The 19,914-nt window shown below is 35.8% G+C and overlaps 1 protein-coding gene across 1 annotated transcript in view; it reads left to right on the plus strand.

The window, feature by feature from the left end:
* TFAP2D (transcription factor AP-2 delta) overlaps positions 1-19,914 on the plus strand; it is a 56,732-nt gene that overhangs the window by 15,870 nt on the left and 20,948 nt on the right. Inside the window, exon 6 of the mRNA XM_038006164.1 lies at positions 15,605-15,746. Within this exon, the coding sequence (XP_037862092.1) occupies positions 15,605-15,746 (142 nt within the window). The remainder of the gene's footprint in view (positions 1-15,604; positions 15,747-19,914) is intronic.

The following is a 19,914-nucleotide window of genomic DNA, read 5'->3' on the forward strand; positions in this document are numbered from 1 at the left end:
GTCTGTACCATTAAGCAAGTCAGTTAACAGTTAAGGTAAATTTCCTAAATTATCTTGACAGTGATGATTCAATTTGACTTAATATAAGATTTAGATAATTCATAAAATATTTTACTAATCTTGGTAGTAATAGGAAATAAGACAATGGAAGTTTTGGGTACTTCTCCAAATAGCCTCTAAGTAACAGCAACATGAAATTGGCAGTGCTCTTGTCATTTGCATTATTGTTTATTTTAGAGTTTAAGTAAATCTAACTTAACTCATTGTAATTCAGTACAACATGATCTACAGGAGAAATAACCCTTTATGAAGAGTTCACAGGGGTCTAGGCATGATACTGAGACTGAAAGCGTATTGTATTAATGCTAGTAGACCTCTCTAAAGACATGGTGAACTTTCATGGCTGTATGGGTGGATAAGCTCAGCTCATTTGGAGAGAGGTTGAGGTTAACCAGTAGTATAGAAAGAGAAATGGAAATAAATATATTCCCGGAAGTTGTTTTTTATTCAACTTACCTTTTCCCCTTTTTTTCCTTATATTAAGGTCTAAACTTTACATATTCTTATTCAATCTTCTTTTAAGGAGAGGTATTATTGAAAGTGTTTTTTTTAACATTGTGGGGAACTTTTTGAATGTCAAAGGAAATTTCTTTCATCATGCAGATGCTATTGTTTAAAATATAAAAGGCAGGGGCCTTTTGCCAAGCCTCACCTTGAACACACCTGTGTTACTTCATGCATTCGTTATTTGCCTCTATGGCACTGTAGGAAGTAGTGAAACACAAAACCAAATATCTATAATTTTTTCAGATTTTCAGCATGTAGCATTTACTGTACAACATTGAGAAGTAGTGTGTTCTTGACATTTGTCTTGGCAGAATTGCTTTGGTGATTTTGTTCTTAACAGCCATCTTTGCTGTGTTCCCTGATAGTAGTCATGATAATAACAACCACAACAATAATATTATTGACAACTGACATTTACTGTGTTACTATTACCATGTTCTAGGTCTTGTGCTGTGTTTGTCTGTGTGTGCTGGTACTAAAGGCTGGCATATGGTAGATGGCTGTAACCTATCATACACCCACATTGGGGAAGAGCAAAGTAGGAAAAAAAATGACTAATGGGTTGATTCCAAAGGGAGACAGATTTCTACTCATTTTAAGTAAAAATGTGGGTAAACTTATAGTTATCGTTGTTTAAAAATACAACAAAACACTTGCTCAGGATAATAGAGGGGATTCAAGAATCATATGGATGGTAGGACTTGAGTAGTCCTCAAACCCACCTCCACAGTAGAGTCAATTGAAAAGGTTTCTTACAAAGTGCCTGGGTCTCATCCCCAAATCAACTGAAACTCATTCTGTGGGGATGGCTTAGGCATCTAAAGTTTTTAAAACTCCCCAAGTGATTCTGATGTATAATGATGTTTAAATATCATTGATTTAATGGTTCCTTGGAATCCTTTTCACTACCCAGGATGATTGTTTATGAATGCTCATGAAATTTCTAACTGGTTTGAAAATTATCAATCCCAGTAAAGACTTTTCTCCATGCTGTCTATGAAAGTACTGGTCAGTACAAAACAGAAGAGCCACAAAAAGTATGTTCACGATTCTTGCTGATTTTTGTGGTAGCCAAGAGCACTGGAATATCCTGTGTGGGAATCATCAACCTATATTAGCAGCAAGGGTGCAGGTCAAATATGTGGAATCCTAGGATGATCTCTGGAGTCTTACCATCCTACTCTTTCAGCATACCTCTCCTATCCCAAAAGTGCCTAACTTGTGTTCTATTCCTGTGGCCTCTGCTCACAGATAGCTATCAGCCTTGGCTAATGAAACAAGATTTTATCCTTTTGAGGAGCATCTTATCTTAATTGTGTGCTTTTGAAATCCCCAGTATCTTCAGGGTGTAGAGAAATAAATCTTTCATTATTGAATTCCAGGCACATTGATGAAACCTTAGAAAACAAATTTAGACTCAAACGGACCTTTTGCATCCCTCCACTCCCCACATAGTAAGAACCCTCAAACCCACTTTCATACACACACATACACACACACACACACTTTAAAGTTTTAGTACTTATGTGCAATATTCTCTGATATTTTAATTTGATTACATATTTTGTGTTCTCTTCTAATGTTCATTGTAAACCCACTAAATTTATTTCACAACTCACTGTCGAGTCATGAGTCATGACCTACAGTTTTTAAAATTGTGAGTTATACTGGGATATAAGGAGAACCTAATCTTTGACATACAAGGACATTATATCTAAATTGAAGTGGCTTCATTATAACCCTGAGCTGGCAAGAAGAGTGACTTCATTGTTGATGACTCTCTTTTATATTTTTATCCTCATATTTTGGTTGGGTTGGTGGTAACTGCTGATTACTCCTTTCCAGCCAGCAAGATGCCATGTTCTGAACTAGGTCATGGCCCCTGGAACTCTGCAGACAGTATTAGATGTATACAGAATAATCGTGACCCAACTCTGATTCATCAAACCTCCTGGGACATTGAAATCGTTGATGTTTATCAGCATTTTTGGCAACTTGATCCAACATGGGTTTAATGTTTGTTCCATTCGTACAGTTTTACTCCTGTGTGAATTTCACCATACTTACCATTTCATGTTTATAAATTCTTGAATTGACCGTGATTTTGGTAATGTTTTCCCCCTCAATCAAATATTTTTCAAGAGCCAGAAAGTTTTTAGGCATTTTCGTTTTCAAAAATTCAAAAACTAGGTTTCTAGTGTCTAAAACAGTCCATTGGCTTTCTTATATGGCCTTTCTATGGTCTTGTGGGAAAGAATACTACATTTCTTTCATCATTTTAAAACTGAAAACTCTCCTTTATCTTCTGGATTTTCTACATTAACTTATATGTGCATTTTAGTTACCAATAGCTAGTAACTTAGCTTTTCTTAATTATCTCTTGAAACTGTTGCTTGAAATTGTTATAGTCTAACCATGACCAGATGAGTTTCTCAAACATCCTGATGACCCAATACATTACTGGGGTTCAATTATACCTCCCCATTTTGGTATAATATTGAGCATAGGAGAAAAAAATATCTAATTGATTGTATTCCTCATAGAGCAGACTTAGAAATAAATCTCATGAAGGTTAAACTTCTATGACTTTGCAGTACTTGACTCTGCCTCTTTCTGGGGAAGATTTGAATACAGTCTTGACATTGTTGATATTTTTATGGAATACCAATGAAGGAGTAGTATGTGGGGATCCTTGAAGGCTTTCCACACAGAGATGATGTAATCTTTGTGAAGAGCCAATAAATGAACAATAAGGTGCCTTATGACAGGGATTCAAATTAGCAAATGAACCTTTTTTTTTTTTTGAAAACAACACTTGTTACTGACATAACAGGTTTCATGAGCATATCCCTAGCTTTCTATGCTTGCCTTTAGTTTTCACTTTTAAAAAATTATTTTAGAAATCATTTTTCCTATATTCCTTTTAAATGGAGTCACTTTATGAATAGCTCCTAGCATTTTTTTCAAAGCCCTCATATTAGTCATTATTTTTAGAAATCATTTTAGGGATATATAAGACAGGGTTGTTTGATGCAAATTTATACTATATTCCAATAATTCACAACTTTTCTGTTACAAATATTATTGTACCTACTAACAAATGGGATGAAGAACTTCTGACTGGCTGAATGTTTTTCCACCTGATAAAGTGTTTGAAAAGTGAACGTTTTAGTAAGGCAGATATTTAGACTGGGGATTTTGGGGGGTCTACATAACACAGATATATTTTATTCTAATGAGATAGAAGTATTTAAATCGAGTCCCATGAAAGTAATACCACATTTAACTTTTTTCCAACCCATATGTCTTCATCTAAGTGGTTTAAATCTATAGGTAATAATTAGGTGTAACTCCTTGTATGCTGTTTTATTACAAGTCTCTTCTTTCAATTTTCCTTTGCTAATTACATTGCTCTCATCCATTAGTATCCATAATATCAGAAAGATGTCAGTCTCTGAAAAATACAGTGGCTTGGATTTGCTTAACTGATCTTCTTGAAGAGACACTGGAATAATTTTACTCTTCTAGGGTGGAAATAATTCTCTTCTAGAGTGGAAATTATTCTATCTCGAAAACATTCAAGGAATTTGACCAATATTAGCATCCTTGTTATATGTTTATTACTCTTGGATTGGCAACTTCTGTGGATGCCTCCTCCATATTTGACTTAAGAAGAATGTTTGCAGAAATGGTGGTTATTCAAATAAATACAAGGAGTCAATGATCTTGTCATTCCTGCATATCACTCCCTTCTTACCTAGGATGTTCCAAGATGAATGACATTGTAGAGTATTACCAGGAGGTAATTCCATCTGCTTGAGTGGTGTGCTTCCTGGGACAGTTTTGCTGCATTTGCAAAAGCTTGTATAACATTCTCAGGCAACACTCAGGGTTCTGAAAGTACAAATTATTTAAGCTCGTAAATATAAATACCTTGAGCTGAAATTTGTTATGATAGAAGATCAAATTCTCTCTCTCTCTCTCTCTCTGTGTGTGTGTGTGTGTGTGTGTGTGTGTGTGTGTCTATGTTTAAACAGTGTGGGACAATGAAGGGCATAAATATGTATCAGCAAAAGAAAGGGAACCAGTTTCAAATATTGTGTATGATCTCCATCAACCTTTCTCAGTTTAAATCCTTAGTAACTGTTGCTCTTCTCTTTCATTTCAAAATATACACTCTCAGACCCTATCCTGGACATCTTAACTCATGTAAATTAGTTGTTTTGTGCCACTTTGAAAATCTATTAACCCTTTGCCTGGTATTCCCCCTACCACCTCTTATCCTCAGAATATCATTTTTGAAGTAGGGCCTGACTTTGGGCTGGTTACTTAACCTAGATGAGTTTCATTTTCCTAGTTCATAAATAAAGACCATCATATCTATACTGATGAGAATAATGCCAGCTGTTATAACAGTTCCCAAAATTTCTGTGGCTTAACATAATAGAAGCTAATTTCTCACTCATCACAGTCTGATGTGAATGTTCGTTATCAGGGACCTTTTTTATTGTCAGTGTCTCATTCAGAGACCCAGGGACCCAGAATTCTTCCATCCACAGCTTACTCTGCCTAAGTCTTAGGAGTCCTATTAATTTCGCTCACAGATGAGGAAAGGCATGATGGTGAAAGTATACTGCTTCTTATCCACTCTAGCCAGGAAATTATCCAGTTACTACTATTCACATTCTATAAGAACTAGTCACATGATCACACCTTATTGTGAGGATGACAGTGGGATATGCTAGAAAATGTAATCTCTAGCTGGGCAGAGTCTTCTCAGAAACAACTCTATCATATACAAAGAAAAGATAAAAATTGTATGGTCTAGCACCCATATCTACCACAACATCTGCCCTATGTCTCTTTTGTAGGATTAACTACATTCACATAGATTAAACATTTGTACAATAGGCCCCTCATAGAGCCACTAAATAAAAATTAGTACATGTGTTCTAGTTTCCTTCCTCCTAAATAACAGTGCTGCTTAATAGTGAAATGTACTAAAAATCATAAAACTTAAGCCCGGTAGGAAAATTAAGAGTGAGTAGTCTAAGCACTAGAGCATAGTAGGTTAGAGCGTGGTTTCTGGAGTCAAACAAACTTGTCTGAACTCACTTCTACACTTGCTGTAAGGGAAGACACATAATCTCTCTGAGCATAACTGTCCTTATTTATAAGGCAGTGTTAAAAAATAACAGCTTTCTCATAAGATTGTTGCAAGGGTTAAATCAGAACGTTTGCAAAGCACTTACCACGGTACCCAGCCTAAAATCATTGCTCAATAAATTTCAGTTATCATTATTCTCAAATGAGAAAACTAAAAGCAAGGTGAGAATAACTGTTCTGCACAGGATTACACAATTGGGCGCAGCAAGGATGAGAACCCAGATCTTCTGGTTTGCAGCATCATGGCATATTTTCCATTTGGATTTGTGTTTGTGGCATATATCATGAAAAGTTTCATTGCCGAGTTACTTCTGAATTTAACTAAAGTAAAACTCAGGGATAGAAAAAAGATTACCAGTTTTTGAGCCTGTTTTTCACATTAGATTGGTCCTCCCCTCCTGCTAGGAACCCTGGACAAGTTTCTTGAACTTCTTGTGTCCAGGCTTCAAAAACTTTGTCCACTAGTACAGGGTTTTTAAAACCCGATGCACCTTCTGCTTCTGCTTAATCCCTCAAAGTTAGGGGGACATTAAATCTTGGTTTAATCTCTTCTGGAATAATTATCAATAGTATCCATTGTACTTTTTAAAGGATGCCAGTTCAGTAAGTTGTTAGTTACAAGATTCCCCTACAAAACCTTTTTATTCCAGTCTGGCCAAACTGCCAAAAGGCAGTAGAAAGAAATCCTACCACTTGGTGGTATTTCCCTTCTGCCTTTAATCTTGAGCCTAAATTATTGCATTCCAAGGAAACAAGGAGAAACAACCGATTTGCCAATGAACTGTTTCCTACAGATAAGATCTACCAAAAAAGTTTTCTTGATATGATTAGTCTATGACTTTGAAAGGAAGTATCTTTGACTACATGAGACTTGTAGGCTTGAAAACCGGAATCATTTTGTCAATTATTAGGGATAACATCTGTTTAGGGAATGCTCATCGTAAGTCATTCTTCTCATAGAATTTAGAACAAAGCTAATATTCTCATTGCTCTCACACAGGTACCGACAATGGGCTTTTTTTTGGGTGGTGGCGGTGAGATATGAAACTAAAAGTCATATGAAACTTGAGGAACTCATGGACCTCATTTCCCAAGTGACTCCTTCACTGGCCTTCTCCAGATACTACATTCCCAAATTAGTCCCACCTTTGGGAGAAAGGTTTTCAGCTGTCTTCTAAAAGTGTATTTGATATGAAAAGTATAGTGAGTTGACGTCTTGAATTAACAGCTCTAATTGTTGTTCACTTTAGTCAGACAGTCTCACCTGGAAAAACTCTACTGTTCCCTTTTACATATACACATCCTGGCACTCACAGTGTCTTCTTGGAGACAGTGTTTTCTCCGAGAACACATATTTGTTAGACTATTAGATTTTGTGTCACCCATAAATGTCTTATTCTAAGCACAGAATAATTTCTGTCTAGGATACTCTGCTTTGGCAATTGGTAATTAGATGATAGATCTTATTGTTATCTATTATCTAGAAACTTACATTTATCAGTATTCAAAAATTGCTCTCAATGAACCTGAAATAGTATCACACAATATTATGGATAAATATATACCATCTTAGAGTATATCTTTTACAACTATTTGCAGACTTTCTAATAACACTCCCCTAGGCTGCATTTTAAGATTTCATTCATTTCTGGGGGGAAAGGTATTTGCATATAGAGGCAGAAGGAATAGAATACTATACATACGTCATTATGTCTTACTATGTGCTTGGGTGTCCATAATCTCCTGTTCCTACTCATGGTGACTGTGCCACATAAAGACAAATATAGCCAAACCGATTTGCCTCAATTTTCCCTTGCCACTTTTGATCTAGCTCATTATTCACTCTTACACATAGTGATGCTCACTAAAAAGACGTTTAAATTGTCTTCCTAGTGTCTTTCTTTTTTCTGTGATTCTTCCTTTCAAAACTTAATGGATCAAATAATGCTTTTTTTCCTTTTTCTTTTCTTTTTTTTAAAGAGACAGAGTCTTAAGAGCTCTGTTGTCCAGACTGGAGTGTAGTGGCGTGAACACAGCTCACTACAGCCTCTACCTTCTAGACTCAAGGGGTCTTCCTGCCTCAGCCTCCTGAGTAGCTGAGACCACAGGCACATGCCACCATGTCTGGCTAATTTTGGATTTTTTGGTAGAGATGGAGATCTCACTTTTTTGCCCAGGCTGGCCTGGTTCAAGTGACCCTCTGCCTTGGCCTCCCACAGGCTGGATTATAGGAATGAGCTGTGACCCCCATTGCTTACATTTATTGAAATTTGTAGGTATTCCAATCAAACTGCAGACTGTAATTACTCTTAGTGATGACTAACTTTTATTGGATAACATTGGAAGACTTGGAATTACCAATGTTCCATCTACAATAAATAATTGAGTTCAGAATTAAATCTTTCTAAGAATAAGGCAAGGAGTAATTTTACTTTTTGAATAATATAAGTTTAAATAAATAATACAAACAGTTCAGGATTCAAAGTTACAGAAAAGTATTCAGTAAAATACTTCCTTTTCACTCTGTTCCCCATTCAGTTCCCCTCCCAGGAGAAAACAAATGTTATTAGTTGATCTTTTTTCTTCCAAGGATATATGTGTGTACCTCTTTTATTCATTTTTAAAACAAATCATAACATTCTGTAGACACTATTTTGCAATTAATTTTTTCACAGTTTATCTTCGTGTTCATTCTTTTTTCTTCAGCGCTTACAAGTTGTTTGTTCTTTTAAACACTCGCGGTATTTCACTGAATGAATGTATTGCAATTTATCTTACCAGTCCTCTTCTGGATATCGTTTAGGTGTTTTCAGTCTTTGGCTATTACAAATAGTGCTTCAATGAAGAACCTCAAACTTATATAAATAGTTCCACAGATATGCAAGTACATATCTTCAATAAATGTCTAAGAATGGTGTTGCAGGGTCAAAAGATAATTTGCATTTATAGTTTTGATTGATTATTGGCAGATTCTTCTTAATAGTGGTTGCCAATTTATAATCCTATTAGCAATGAGGGTAGAAAGTGTTGACGTTATAGTACTTTCCTGTACTCTAAATGAAACAGGAGACTATCAATTGTTTTATCTTTGCTAGTTTGATTGACTAAAAAAAAAAAAAAAAACAAAAAAAACAAAAAAAAACCTCTATTATGAAGGAGACTGAGAATATTCTTGGACTTTTATGAGCTTTCCTATTTACTTATTTTGTATTTATGGAGTAATTTTTTGTACTTTCCTTATTTGTAAGTTTTCGGAAAAATTAGCTTATTACATCTTAGTATGTCTTTCATATGACATACTTTCATTTTTCAGTTGGCTGTTATGGGTTTTTGTTTATTTGTTTTGTTTATTGAGGTCTTTGCATGCAGAACTTTTTTACATTAATATAATTATATTCTCATATTTTATTTCATGGCTTTTAGTTTCAATTGTAACACTGTAAAGGGCCTTTTTAACTCCAAGATCATAAAAAAACCATGTTATCTTCTAATTACTATGTGGTTTCATTTTTTTATGTTTAAATCTATGATCCACCTGGGCTTTGTTTCATGGCTAAATGTATGCTATAGATCCAATTTTATTTGTTTTATTTCCAGGTGGCCACTTTGTTGGCTTACCACTTTCTATTGATAATCTACCTTTTCCCTACTAACTTTAAGTGCAAGCTTCGTCTTATATTAAATCCACCTATACAAATATGCTTTTCCAATAGGCTGAAGTCTTTCTTTCCCTAACAATGCTATCTCTACTTCTACTACCACATTTTCTGTTTTGTCTATAGAGTTCATACCATATTAGCCAAATAAGGGAGGGCTCATCATGCAAGAACCCATCCAGACAGAGACTCTTACAGTTTCATATTAACTCGCTAGTGGCTGCTTTCCCTTTCGTATAAGTCATAGAATCCTTATGTTTTTGGAAGATGTACAGTTCATCCTCACCTAGTGCTTTCTCTTTATCTTAGGACAGTGGTTTCTCAACTCTGCTTTGAGAGAATTACTTTACGAGCATTCAAAAACTGCAGATGCCCTGGCACCAGAGATTAATTGATATGGGGTGAAGCACATTTTTTAAAGCAAATTTCTCGGTTATGGGAGTAGCAAGGGTTGAGAAAGCCTGCCTTCAAGTATAGTCTATTTTATTAAATGGCTCCACTGATAGAGGGATATACTCTCTTTTTCTATTTTTCATAGGTTTTTTCTGTATATATTTAATTCTTTCTAACAAGTCTCTTTTGCTCTAGTTCTTCCCTATATTATTTGGAGGGGATTCTTCACAAGACTATTGTCATAATTAATATACTGTTAAGGCCGGGCGCGGTGGCTCAAGCCTGTAATCCCAGCACTTTGGGAGGCCGAGACGGGCGGATCACGAGGTCAGGAGATCGAGACCATCCTGGCAACATGGTGAAACCCCGTCTCTACTAAAAAATACAAAAAACTAGCTGGGCGAGGTGGCGGGCGCCTGTAGTCCCAGCTACTCGGGAGGCTGAGGCAGGAGAATGGCGTAAACCCGGGAGGCGGAGCTTGCAGTGAGCTGAGATCCGGCCACTGCACTCCAGCCCGGGCGACAGAGCGAGACTCTGTCTCAAAAAAAAAAAAAAAAAAAAAAAAAAATATATACTGTTAACATAATTTGAAAGCTTTTTCATTTAACAAATGTCTGCTGAGTACCTATTGTGAATCAGATGCTGTGCTAAGTGCAGGATATTGAATGGGGAACAAAACTTTCACTTTGAAACACAAAGTGTTGGTGTTTGACAAAAGCATCATCAAACTAGTGAAACTACTATGTTATAAGGCACCTATTCATGCCATAGATCGTATGATGTATAGAGTTGTAGAATGCATTCCTCTTCAAATAGTCTGGGAAATCTGTAAGTCAGGGCATCAGATATACTTACTTTGTCCTTCAGCTCCAGGGTTTGCTAAAGCTCGATATTATAAGAATTTACTTAATCCTCGAATTTACTTTCTAATAGATACTTCTTGGAATAATCCCATAGAACTGAATGTGTTATTTCCCTATACATGAAAATAAGATTCAAATCATAAGTACATGACTGGAGTTTAACACATACAAATTGTTATTTTCATTTAATAACATTGGGTTTTGTAAGACTAAGTTAAACTAAATTGTTTTTAAGGCCATACTGTTAGGGTGACCGTTGATGAGAATTATCTGTTGAATAACAATGTACAAGTACTGCTTAGTAAAAATTAGTGTTAAATATTAATTTTTTAGTTGTGTAAAGTAATTTTTAAAAAACACCATAATTTTAAAGAAATAATTTTTTTGTTTTGTTTTTTGTTTGTTTGTTTTGAGACGTTGTCTCACTCTGTCGCCCAGGCTGGAGTGTAGTGGCACGATCTCAGCTCACTGCCACTTCCACCTCCCGAGTTCAAGCAGTTCTCTGCCTCAGCCTTCCGAATAACTGGGATTGCAGGTGCCTGCCACCACACCCAGCTAATTTTTTTTGTATTTTTAGTAGAGATGTGGTTTCACCATCTCGGCCAGGCTGATCTTGAACTCCTGATCTTGTGATCCACCCGCCTTGGCCTCCTGAAGTGCTGGGATTACAAGCTTGAGCCACCACACCCAGTCTAAAGAAAGAAAAATTCTTAATGACTGTATAACAGATTGAAAGTCAGGTATATTTATTTTTACTGTTAAAATGCATTTAAACCTGCTTCTTAGAAAACCCAGGATCTTGGCACAATGTGCAATCAGTTTGTCTTTAAAAAACATTTTGCCATTAACTTTCTATTTCAGAGCAACACCAATGAATGTCATTTAAATTTTTCCTAATATTTCTTCCTAATTTTTTACTTTTTGCTTTGGAGTGTGGAAAAATGAATTCTCTAAAATCAAGAAGCAAATTTATCTTTGACATTCTTGCTATGTTCTGGAATTTATTTGTGCCTGCTTTTTAAGGGATATATTTAATATAAGTATTAAGTATCTAGTTCTGTTACTGTTGAAAAGTTGAATATCCTTCACGGTTTTCACTTTTTTAGAGGTGGGGTTATTACGTGGCACATAGAGCCTGAAGCCTTGCTCTTGGAATACTTTTCTCCAAGCACCAACCTGATCCACCTGCACACTCATGTACCCTACTTCTTTTTTTAAACTTTTATTTTATTCAGGGGTACAAATGCAGGTTTGTTACATAGGTAAACTTGTGTTGTGGGGGTTGCCGTGCCAATTATTTCATCACCCAGGTATTAAGGCTAGTACCAACTGGTTATTTTTCCTGATCTCTCTCCTCCCACTCTCCACCCTCCACAAGGCCCCAGTATGTGTTGCTCCCCTCTATGTGTCCATGTGTTCTCATCATTTAGCCTCCACCTATAAGTGAGAACATGTGGTATTTGGTTTTCTGTTCCTGTGCTAGTTTGCGAAGGATGCCGGCCTAAGACCTAAAGATGGAAATACCATTCTATCCTACTTCTAAAATATGTAATTCTTGAAATGATATGGAATAAAATGGAGGTATTTCAACTTTAGTGTGTTGTTTCAGTTGTATTAAATTAAAAAAAAAAAGAAGGTGGCTGGCCAAGTGCTGCAATACATTGAAATAAAGGCATAGCTTAAAGTAGCTCTGAAAAAAAAAAAGAAAAGAAAAGAAAAGGAAAAAGGAACAAGGGTGTTCTACTTCTCTCCCAGAAGTGAGGTGACAGCAGCCATATTTGCTGTTCTGGGAATCGAAGGGAAAACGTCCTCAGGCTTTCCTGGATTGCTCTTTCCACCACAGTATTGCACTTCAGCTCATTGTTCATATAGACATCTTGTGCCACCACAGAGACAGAGGAGCTCATGGATTTTTTATTTTTCCCAAATCAAACTCCTTACAGTCATGTTAATATGCTTTTCTGATTGTAAAATGTCTAGTTTTCTTAAACGTGTTGACTAAGACATCTGTTGTAAAGGACTTAACTATAGATTTGTCATTGTTTCTGAATACTATGTGTATTTTAATTAATGGATCCATTTATTCATTCGTTTTTGGGCCCTCACACACAAAGCTTTTGTGGCATGATATACACATTTTAACTACATATCAGAGTGTCTTCACTTGCCACTTCTTTTGATGTAGCATTGCTATACATCCTGTAACAATGTTATATCACAAGCAGGAGAAGGCAGTAAACAGAACTGAGGGAAGGAAGAATCTGGCTGTCAGTGTAAATGTAAATAGCAGCTGTCCCACTCAAACTGTTTTTAAAAACCACACGGTGAGAGCTTTGCATAAAATGGGACAGATCCGCAAGAATCAGGTTTCAGCACAAAATTCAAGAGGCGTGCTGCCATCCTCCTGTTTGCCCTGTTTTACCTCTCACACTATTGTGCAAACAATAAAGCAAAAGGATTAGATGGATGGATGGATAGGTGGATAGACAGATAGATAGACATAGATAGACAGATAGATAGTCTCTGTTAAAATGTCATTTAAATATCTGTTTCGGTGTGAACAATAACAATGTGCAGCTGTATTAATATACGTAACTCGACTTACTGGACAAAGATGACACTATTGATAGTATTATACTGTTAGTTACAAGATACTTTTGAATCCTAAGGTCCACATGAGTTTATCCTCTGGTCAGGTGCTGTAGCATTATTTGATGGGTCAAGCTTTAAAACATTTTTACTTCCAAATTTGAAACTTCTCAAATAATCTCCCTTCTATCATTTTTCAAGCAACAGTGAGTGTCCTGTATGGCATAACAATGACTTTAAAACACACACACACACACACAAACACACACACACACACACGCACCTTTGTGCAATTTCTTCTGCCAAATACTCACATATTTTCTTACCTTAAACCGTGACCCCATTAAACTAGCACTATTAAGATTAATATAGAGACCACTTCCATTTAGTTACATCATCTCTCTATCTAAAATAAAAGAAAAAATAAGATGTTTTTCACCATACAAATATTAGAATTGCAACTAAAGACCTACCATTGCTTATGTGAAATATGTGTGGGGAGGGGCATGATCAGAGTTTACAAAACCTTAACTACACTAATATGTTTACTTATTGCAATACCTTTTATATTAAACTAGACTTTTTTTGCTAAGGCCTAGAACAGGAGGCCTCACCTTGTGGGAATGAAAAAAATAGTATCTTTTTGTTTTGTTTTGTTTGGAGACAGAGTCTTACTATGTCACCCAGACTGGAGTGCAATAGTGTAATTATGGCTCATGACAGTCTCAGCTTCATGGTGTCAAGCAATCCTCTGGCCTCAGACTCCTGAGTGGCTAGGGACTGCAGGCATGCACCACCACATCTGACTAATTTTTAAATTTTTGTAGAGATGATGGGGTCTTCCTATGTTGCCCAGGCTGGTCTCGAACTCCTGGGTTCAAGGGATCCTCCTGCTTCTGCCTCCCAAATTGCTAGCATCTTTACTAAGGATATTTTCATTGATATTAACTGTTCCCTTTTGCATATTTTGCATCTCTATAAACTTTTCCTCCTTTTTCTTCATATTATCAGCTATTTCATTTTTTCCTGGTGCTTGTAATATAACGTCTTGTATTATATACTGTCACCATAATAACAGCAAACATGAGAAGATTATAGGTAATATTCATATAGGTTCAATAAAAATTATAAAGTGCAACTAAGATACTTGTTGTTGTTGCTACTATTATTGTTATGACTGTCATTTTCCTAGAGACAGGCAATCTTTGGTACTCTTTTATATTCCCCATTACTCCTACCTAGCACTGTGCCTTGAATAAAGTAGGTAAGTAGATGCTTAGTATTAACAGATATACAGTAAAAACTTGATTTTATTTTTAACTTTTAGGTTCAGGGGTGCATGTGAAGGTTTGTAATATAGGTAAACTGTGTCATGGGGGGTTGGTGTACAGATTATTTCATCACCCAGGTAATAAGCATACTACCCAATAGGTATTTTTTCTGATTCTCTCCCTCCTCCCACTTTTTACCCCCAAGTAGGTCCCAGTGTCTGTTGTTCCTCTCTTTGTGTCCATGTGTTCTCGTTGTTAAGTTCCCACTTATGAGTAAGAACATGCAGTATTTGGTTTTCTGTCCCTGTGGTAGTTTACTTAGGATAATGGCCTTCAGCTACTCTTGCAAAGAACATGATCTCATTCTTGTTTGTGGCTGCATTGTATTCCATGATATACATGTACTACATTTTGTTTAGAAAACTTGATTTTTTAAACAAAAATTTAGTGGCCAGGTAAGATTTGCTTTGATTGAGCTTTAAAAATACCATTGTTTTCCAGATGGATTTTCATCACTTAATTTTACTTTGCTGGGAAGCCATTTTCACCCCACTTTTTAAAAATTTACTTGGGTTTAGGATTTTGTGAGAGAACAAAGTTATTCATGATTTTCCAAAGTTCTCCGACTTCCTTGAAAAGTTACCTGGACCCTCTGTAGGTATTTTAATAGGTCTCATGGAAAAGACATCTGAATAGTTTAGACACACTAAGAATCGGCGGTAGGTTCAGCAGCCACAAAATGACTTGTCCATGGGACCATTTCCCTTGGGAATCATGTGTGAAACCTGGGAAATCAGTCTGGTCTAATGACCAGAACCATGAGGGGAGTCAGCACTTCTGGATTGTGTTTCTGTTTTTTTCCCCTCAATTTTCCACCTCTCCCTACCTGCTAAGTCACTTCTCTGTTCCTCAATTTCCCCTCATTCTTCCTCATTACCTCCCCTCTTCCCCCCAAAAAGGACTTTTTTCTTGAATAGTTTAAGTAGGAAAAATGATTTGTCTGACCACAGCCAGGAGTGAGGCTTGAGCGAAATGCAAGACACTACTGTTATTAAGGTTGAATGCTGGTGAGAAACTCACTTGTGTTATCTGCCAACAGGGGAGGCTTTGCACTTGGCTCGGGATTTTGGCTACACTTGTGAAACAGAGTTTCCAGCCAAAGCAGTAGGAGAACATCTTGCCAGACAACATATGGAACAGAAAGAACAGACAGCAAGAAAAAAGATGATCCTGGCGACCAAGTAAGCAGAACAGGGAAACCTCTGTGTGCTTTCATCTTCAGTCTTTGTTTTTTGTTTTTTTGTTTTTTTTTTTTTTTTCATTTTCTTTGAAATGAGGAAAACAAGTCTAGAAGGCACCCATTTTCTAAAACAAGGAAGGTCTCACACACCAGCAGCTAAATATATTAAACAAGGACTTTCCCCCTTTTGGTACCCAGGCAAGGTTTACAAACTGCCCTTGATTAGTGATAAGGCTGTCATTGAAACTGATGAAAGTTCTTGGAAGACCTCTCCAGAACATGCAGAAATCCCTTGGAGAAAAGCATGTTTAGGAAATGTAGATCCCAGGCAAATATGCCTTTGGTTGCTGTGTAATTTGGTCTAAGGCACTCATTTTGCCTTAATAAATGAGGATAAAGCTCTCAAAACACCATAAATGTTTGGGGAATGTGACAGAAGATGAGGTCACAGGTTGGTGAGAGGTACCAGGGAGACCTCTGGGACCAAGGATCACCATGAGTGCCCCCATCCTGTCTTGCGTATGGGTAAACAAATCATCCTTGTACTGCCTCATAGTGTTATTGTCTTTTTTTTTTTTTTAAGGTATAATATATTTCAAAGCTTCTGGAAATTGTAAAATGCCTAATTAAAATGCAAACTAGAATAATGAGGAAAATGATACGGACAAATTTGACAATACAACGGAAAAAGGGGAAGCTTGCATGAGATGACTTTTAAATTCCCTGACACTTGAAAGTTCTTCGATAATTAGTGGGAATACTACCATTTATTGTGTAAAAATCCAGTAGAACCGCAGGTAGCACTGCAGGTTATGTTCAAAAGTTTTAGAGGAAAATCCTTCTGGTAGTAACTAATTCTTGTTATCCTCTCTTTATTGAGATAAGTTATTGCTACATATAGGCCATTAAGAATCTTAAATAATTTTTAATTCTATATTAAGATTTTAGAACTGATGGTTTCAGCTGGTTAATAACTGTCATTCATGAATTAATTTTTTATTCAGGGAAAAGTATTTTGTTTGTTTTTTTGTTTGTTTTTTGAGACAGGGTCTCACTCTGTTGCCCAGGCTGGAGTACAGTGGTGCAATCATGGCTCACTGTAGCCTCACCCTCCCCAGGTTCATGTGATCCTCCCACCTCAGCCTCCTGAGTAGCTGAGACTACAGGCATGAGCCAGCATGCCCCCCCCACCCTGTTTTTTGCATTTTTTGTAAAGATGCATTTGTGCCATATTGCCCAGGCTGGTCTCAGACTCCTGGGTTCAAGCAATCTGCACTCCTTGGCTTCCCAAAGGGCTAGGATTATAGGCATGAGTCACTATGCCCAGCCTTAGGGAAAACTTTTTAAGAGAAAATCTAGGGCAGAGTATTAAAAACATTGCTTCTTAGAAACTGATAAAAAGTAGTTATTTAATGCCTTTACAACATACTGGCTAAAATTTAAATTGGCTCAAAATGCATAAAACCAAAACTAAATATTCTATTTTCTACCAGCTTCTTATGTAACACAGGTCTTTTTACAAATTTAAGGAGTATATGGGATACTTACCATCTCACAGGTTTGTCCAAGACACTTGAATCCCTTAATTGAAGTTTACACACTGCTGTGGCTGGCACTGTTTGGACTTAGGACTCCATTTATCTATTGCTGTTCTGAAAGTACTAGATTATCTCATCTTGTCCCAAAGAGAAGAAAAGCAAAAGTTGGTGTCAGAAGGAATAGAGAAAAAGCAAAACAAGATTAAAGGGAAAGGAATAGCCGAAAGACAGAATGAAGACCAGGAGATAGAGAAAGAAAATTATAAGGCAGGTATGAAAGTTGGACTTAAAATCTGGGAATAAATTTTGTGATGTGGAAACCCCTGAAAACTTGCTAGTAGGAAGACCTAAATCTGAACCTCTTGCATAGTGTGTCTTCTGGGAGTCTTTACCTCTACTGTGTACTCTTTTCCTTTTCCAAATAACTTCTTGACTAAATTTTTTTTCCAAATAATTTCAGTCATGTTTCAGTTTCTCCAGAAAGTGCTGAAAGCACATATAGTTAGTTTGAATCCTTTACATTACCGTAGGAGAAAGATAAAGACTTGTTACAGAGCAAGATAATTATACAGTACTAGAATTTAGGTAATATCTCCCAGGTGTTTCCATAGCATGTCATTCTAGCTGGTAGGATCATGCAGATTTACCAATGCACATATCCATGTGAATTTTACTGTTGTCCCAAAATACAAATTTCCAAGAGAAAACACCTTCCTTTTTTCTACCTCAAAATGACTTGGTTGTGGTTTTATCATGCATATTCAAAGACTTTCACTCCTTAATCCAGAGAAACACTTCTTCCTGTCCTCCTTCCACCAAGAATGGTTTTGGAAGTATTCACCACTATCATCATCGACACAATAAATAACAATTCCTATTTTCTTGGAGATTCCCATCATTCTGTTGAAGTCTGCGGTAGCCTCTGAGTACATTCAAATTGGCACTGAAATTTTGTTTTAATAGAAGTAATGCTAGAAGAATTTGAGGGAAATAAGAGAAATGCATCCATATTTGTCAAAATTTTACTGAGACTTCTATTTTCGAGTAGCATATTTGACCAGGTAGTAGTATTTTCCTTTTACCTGGGATCTAAGTAACATATATTATTTTAGGTGATATTTTGAACTTTGATTTCATAAAACATTGTGAGAACATGTAATTTTCTTTTATCTGTCTGCTTATAGCTGCACATTTGCAGACCATTGAATGTCAAGCAAGAATTCCACTCATTTCAATTAACTTATTTTACAGAGAGTAAATAGGCATAAACATCTGAAAATTATAATACAGCTTTATAATTTTTTATTTTTGTTATTTATATGCATCCTATCTTCTTATTGGACTATGTGAAATAAAAATTAGAGATTCAGAGACTGCAGCCATAGCAAACATACGTAATATAACCAGTAATCACTATAACTAGATAAACTAGGGGATGTGTAGAAATAATACCCTTTTTGTGCAACATATGAATGGACCCAATGTGTTCTGAGAAGTTTCTAATTTTACACCAATGGTAAAGCATTGGATATTTTCATCAATTAAAATGGTAAAAGTTAATATTGACTAGCCTATTATGGATATTCATTACATCCTGGTCAGTTCACCTTTATTCATAAGACTTGAACAACTATAAAAAATATACATGAAATCTAAAATCTATTGAATGAGAGATCCAGTTGCTAATCTGCATTGTCAGATTGGCCTACATATTTCTTTTTTACCTCCATGAATTACAGATTCAGTTGTCTTTAAGTATATTGCCAAGTATACAATTGTGTAAAGAGTTTATTAATTAAGTGTCATTAGTCTCCTAATTCTTCTTTATTTTCAGTGTTTTGTTGATTAAATATTTTGGTGTAATTTAGACATTTATTTAGGTGAAAGAATAGAAACTGAAACATTTTTTGAATTCTAAAAATGAACCAGACAAAACATGTGTTTAGTTGGTTAATAGAAAACATATTTAAACTTTTTCATTGAATTTAGAACTAAATATGTCTAACATTTGATTTGCATTAAGGTAAAGCAGAATAGTTAGCAACTTTTAGTGTTACCATAATGTTAATCATCTAAAGGTGAAACAGAGAACTTGGATTTCAGATATCAGCTAAAAACTTACGTCCTTAAGGACAATGATGTAAGTGATAAAGTTAGAATGTATGATTCACTGAAGATCATCTTGTGTTACATAATTCATAATACGACATTTTGTCTTGAGATGTAAGATTGTTTCTTTTTGTAGATTTATAAATAAAAATTTAAACAAGAATGAAAGTGGTCATAAAATCATAATTCTGTAAGTGCCATAATGAGATGATGATGATAATTGCCTAGGGGGAATCTACAGGATTGTCATCTGTTTTCAAGTCTAAACTTGAAAGTGAGTGAGTTAAGCTGTAGAATTAAATATAAAAGGGAGAGAGTTCTAATATTACTCCTGGTAGAACTTCATGTGTGAATTATTTAGCATGAGTTAAATTTTTCCACCTCTTTAGCTTTTTCTAATTTCTTCATTAATTTTATTATAACTTTGCTGTATTATTTATACAGGAACAAAGTTGATTTGTCAACTTAAAAGTTTATTCCATTATCCAATTAATTCTGATATTATGCCATAATAACTAAAGC

Source organism: Chlorocebus sabaeus, chromosome 17 (genome assembly GCF_047675955.1).
Source record: "Chlorocebus sabaeus isolate Y175 chromosome 17, mChlSab1.0.hap1, whole genome shotgun sequence".
Classification (NCBI taxonomy): Eukaryota; Metazoa; Chordata; class Mammalia; order Primates; family Cercopithecidae; genus Chlorocebus; species Chlorocebus sabaeus.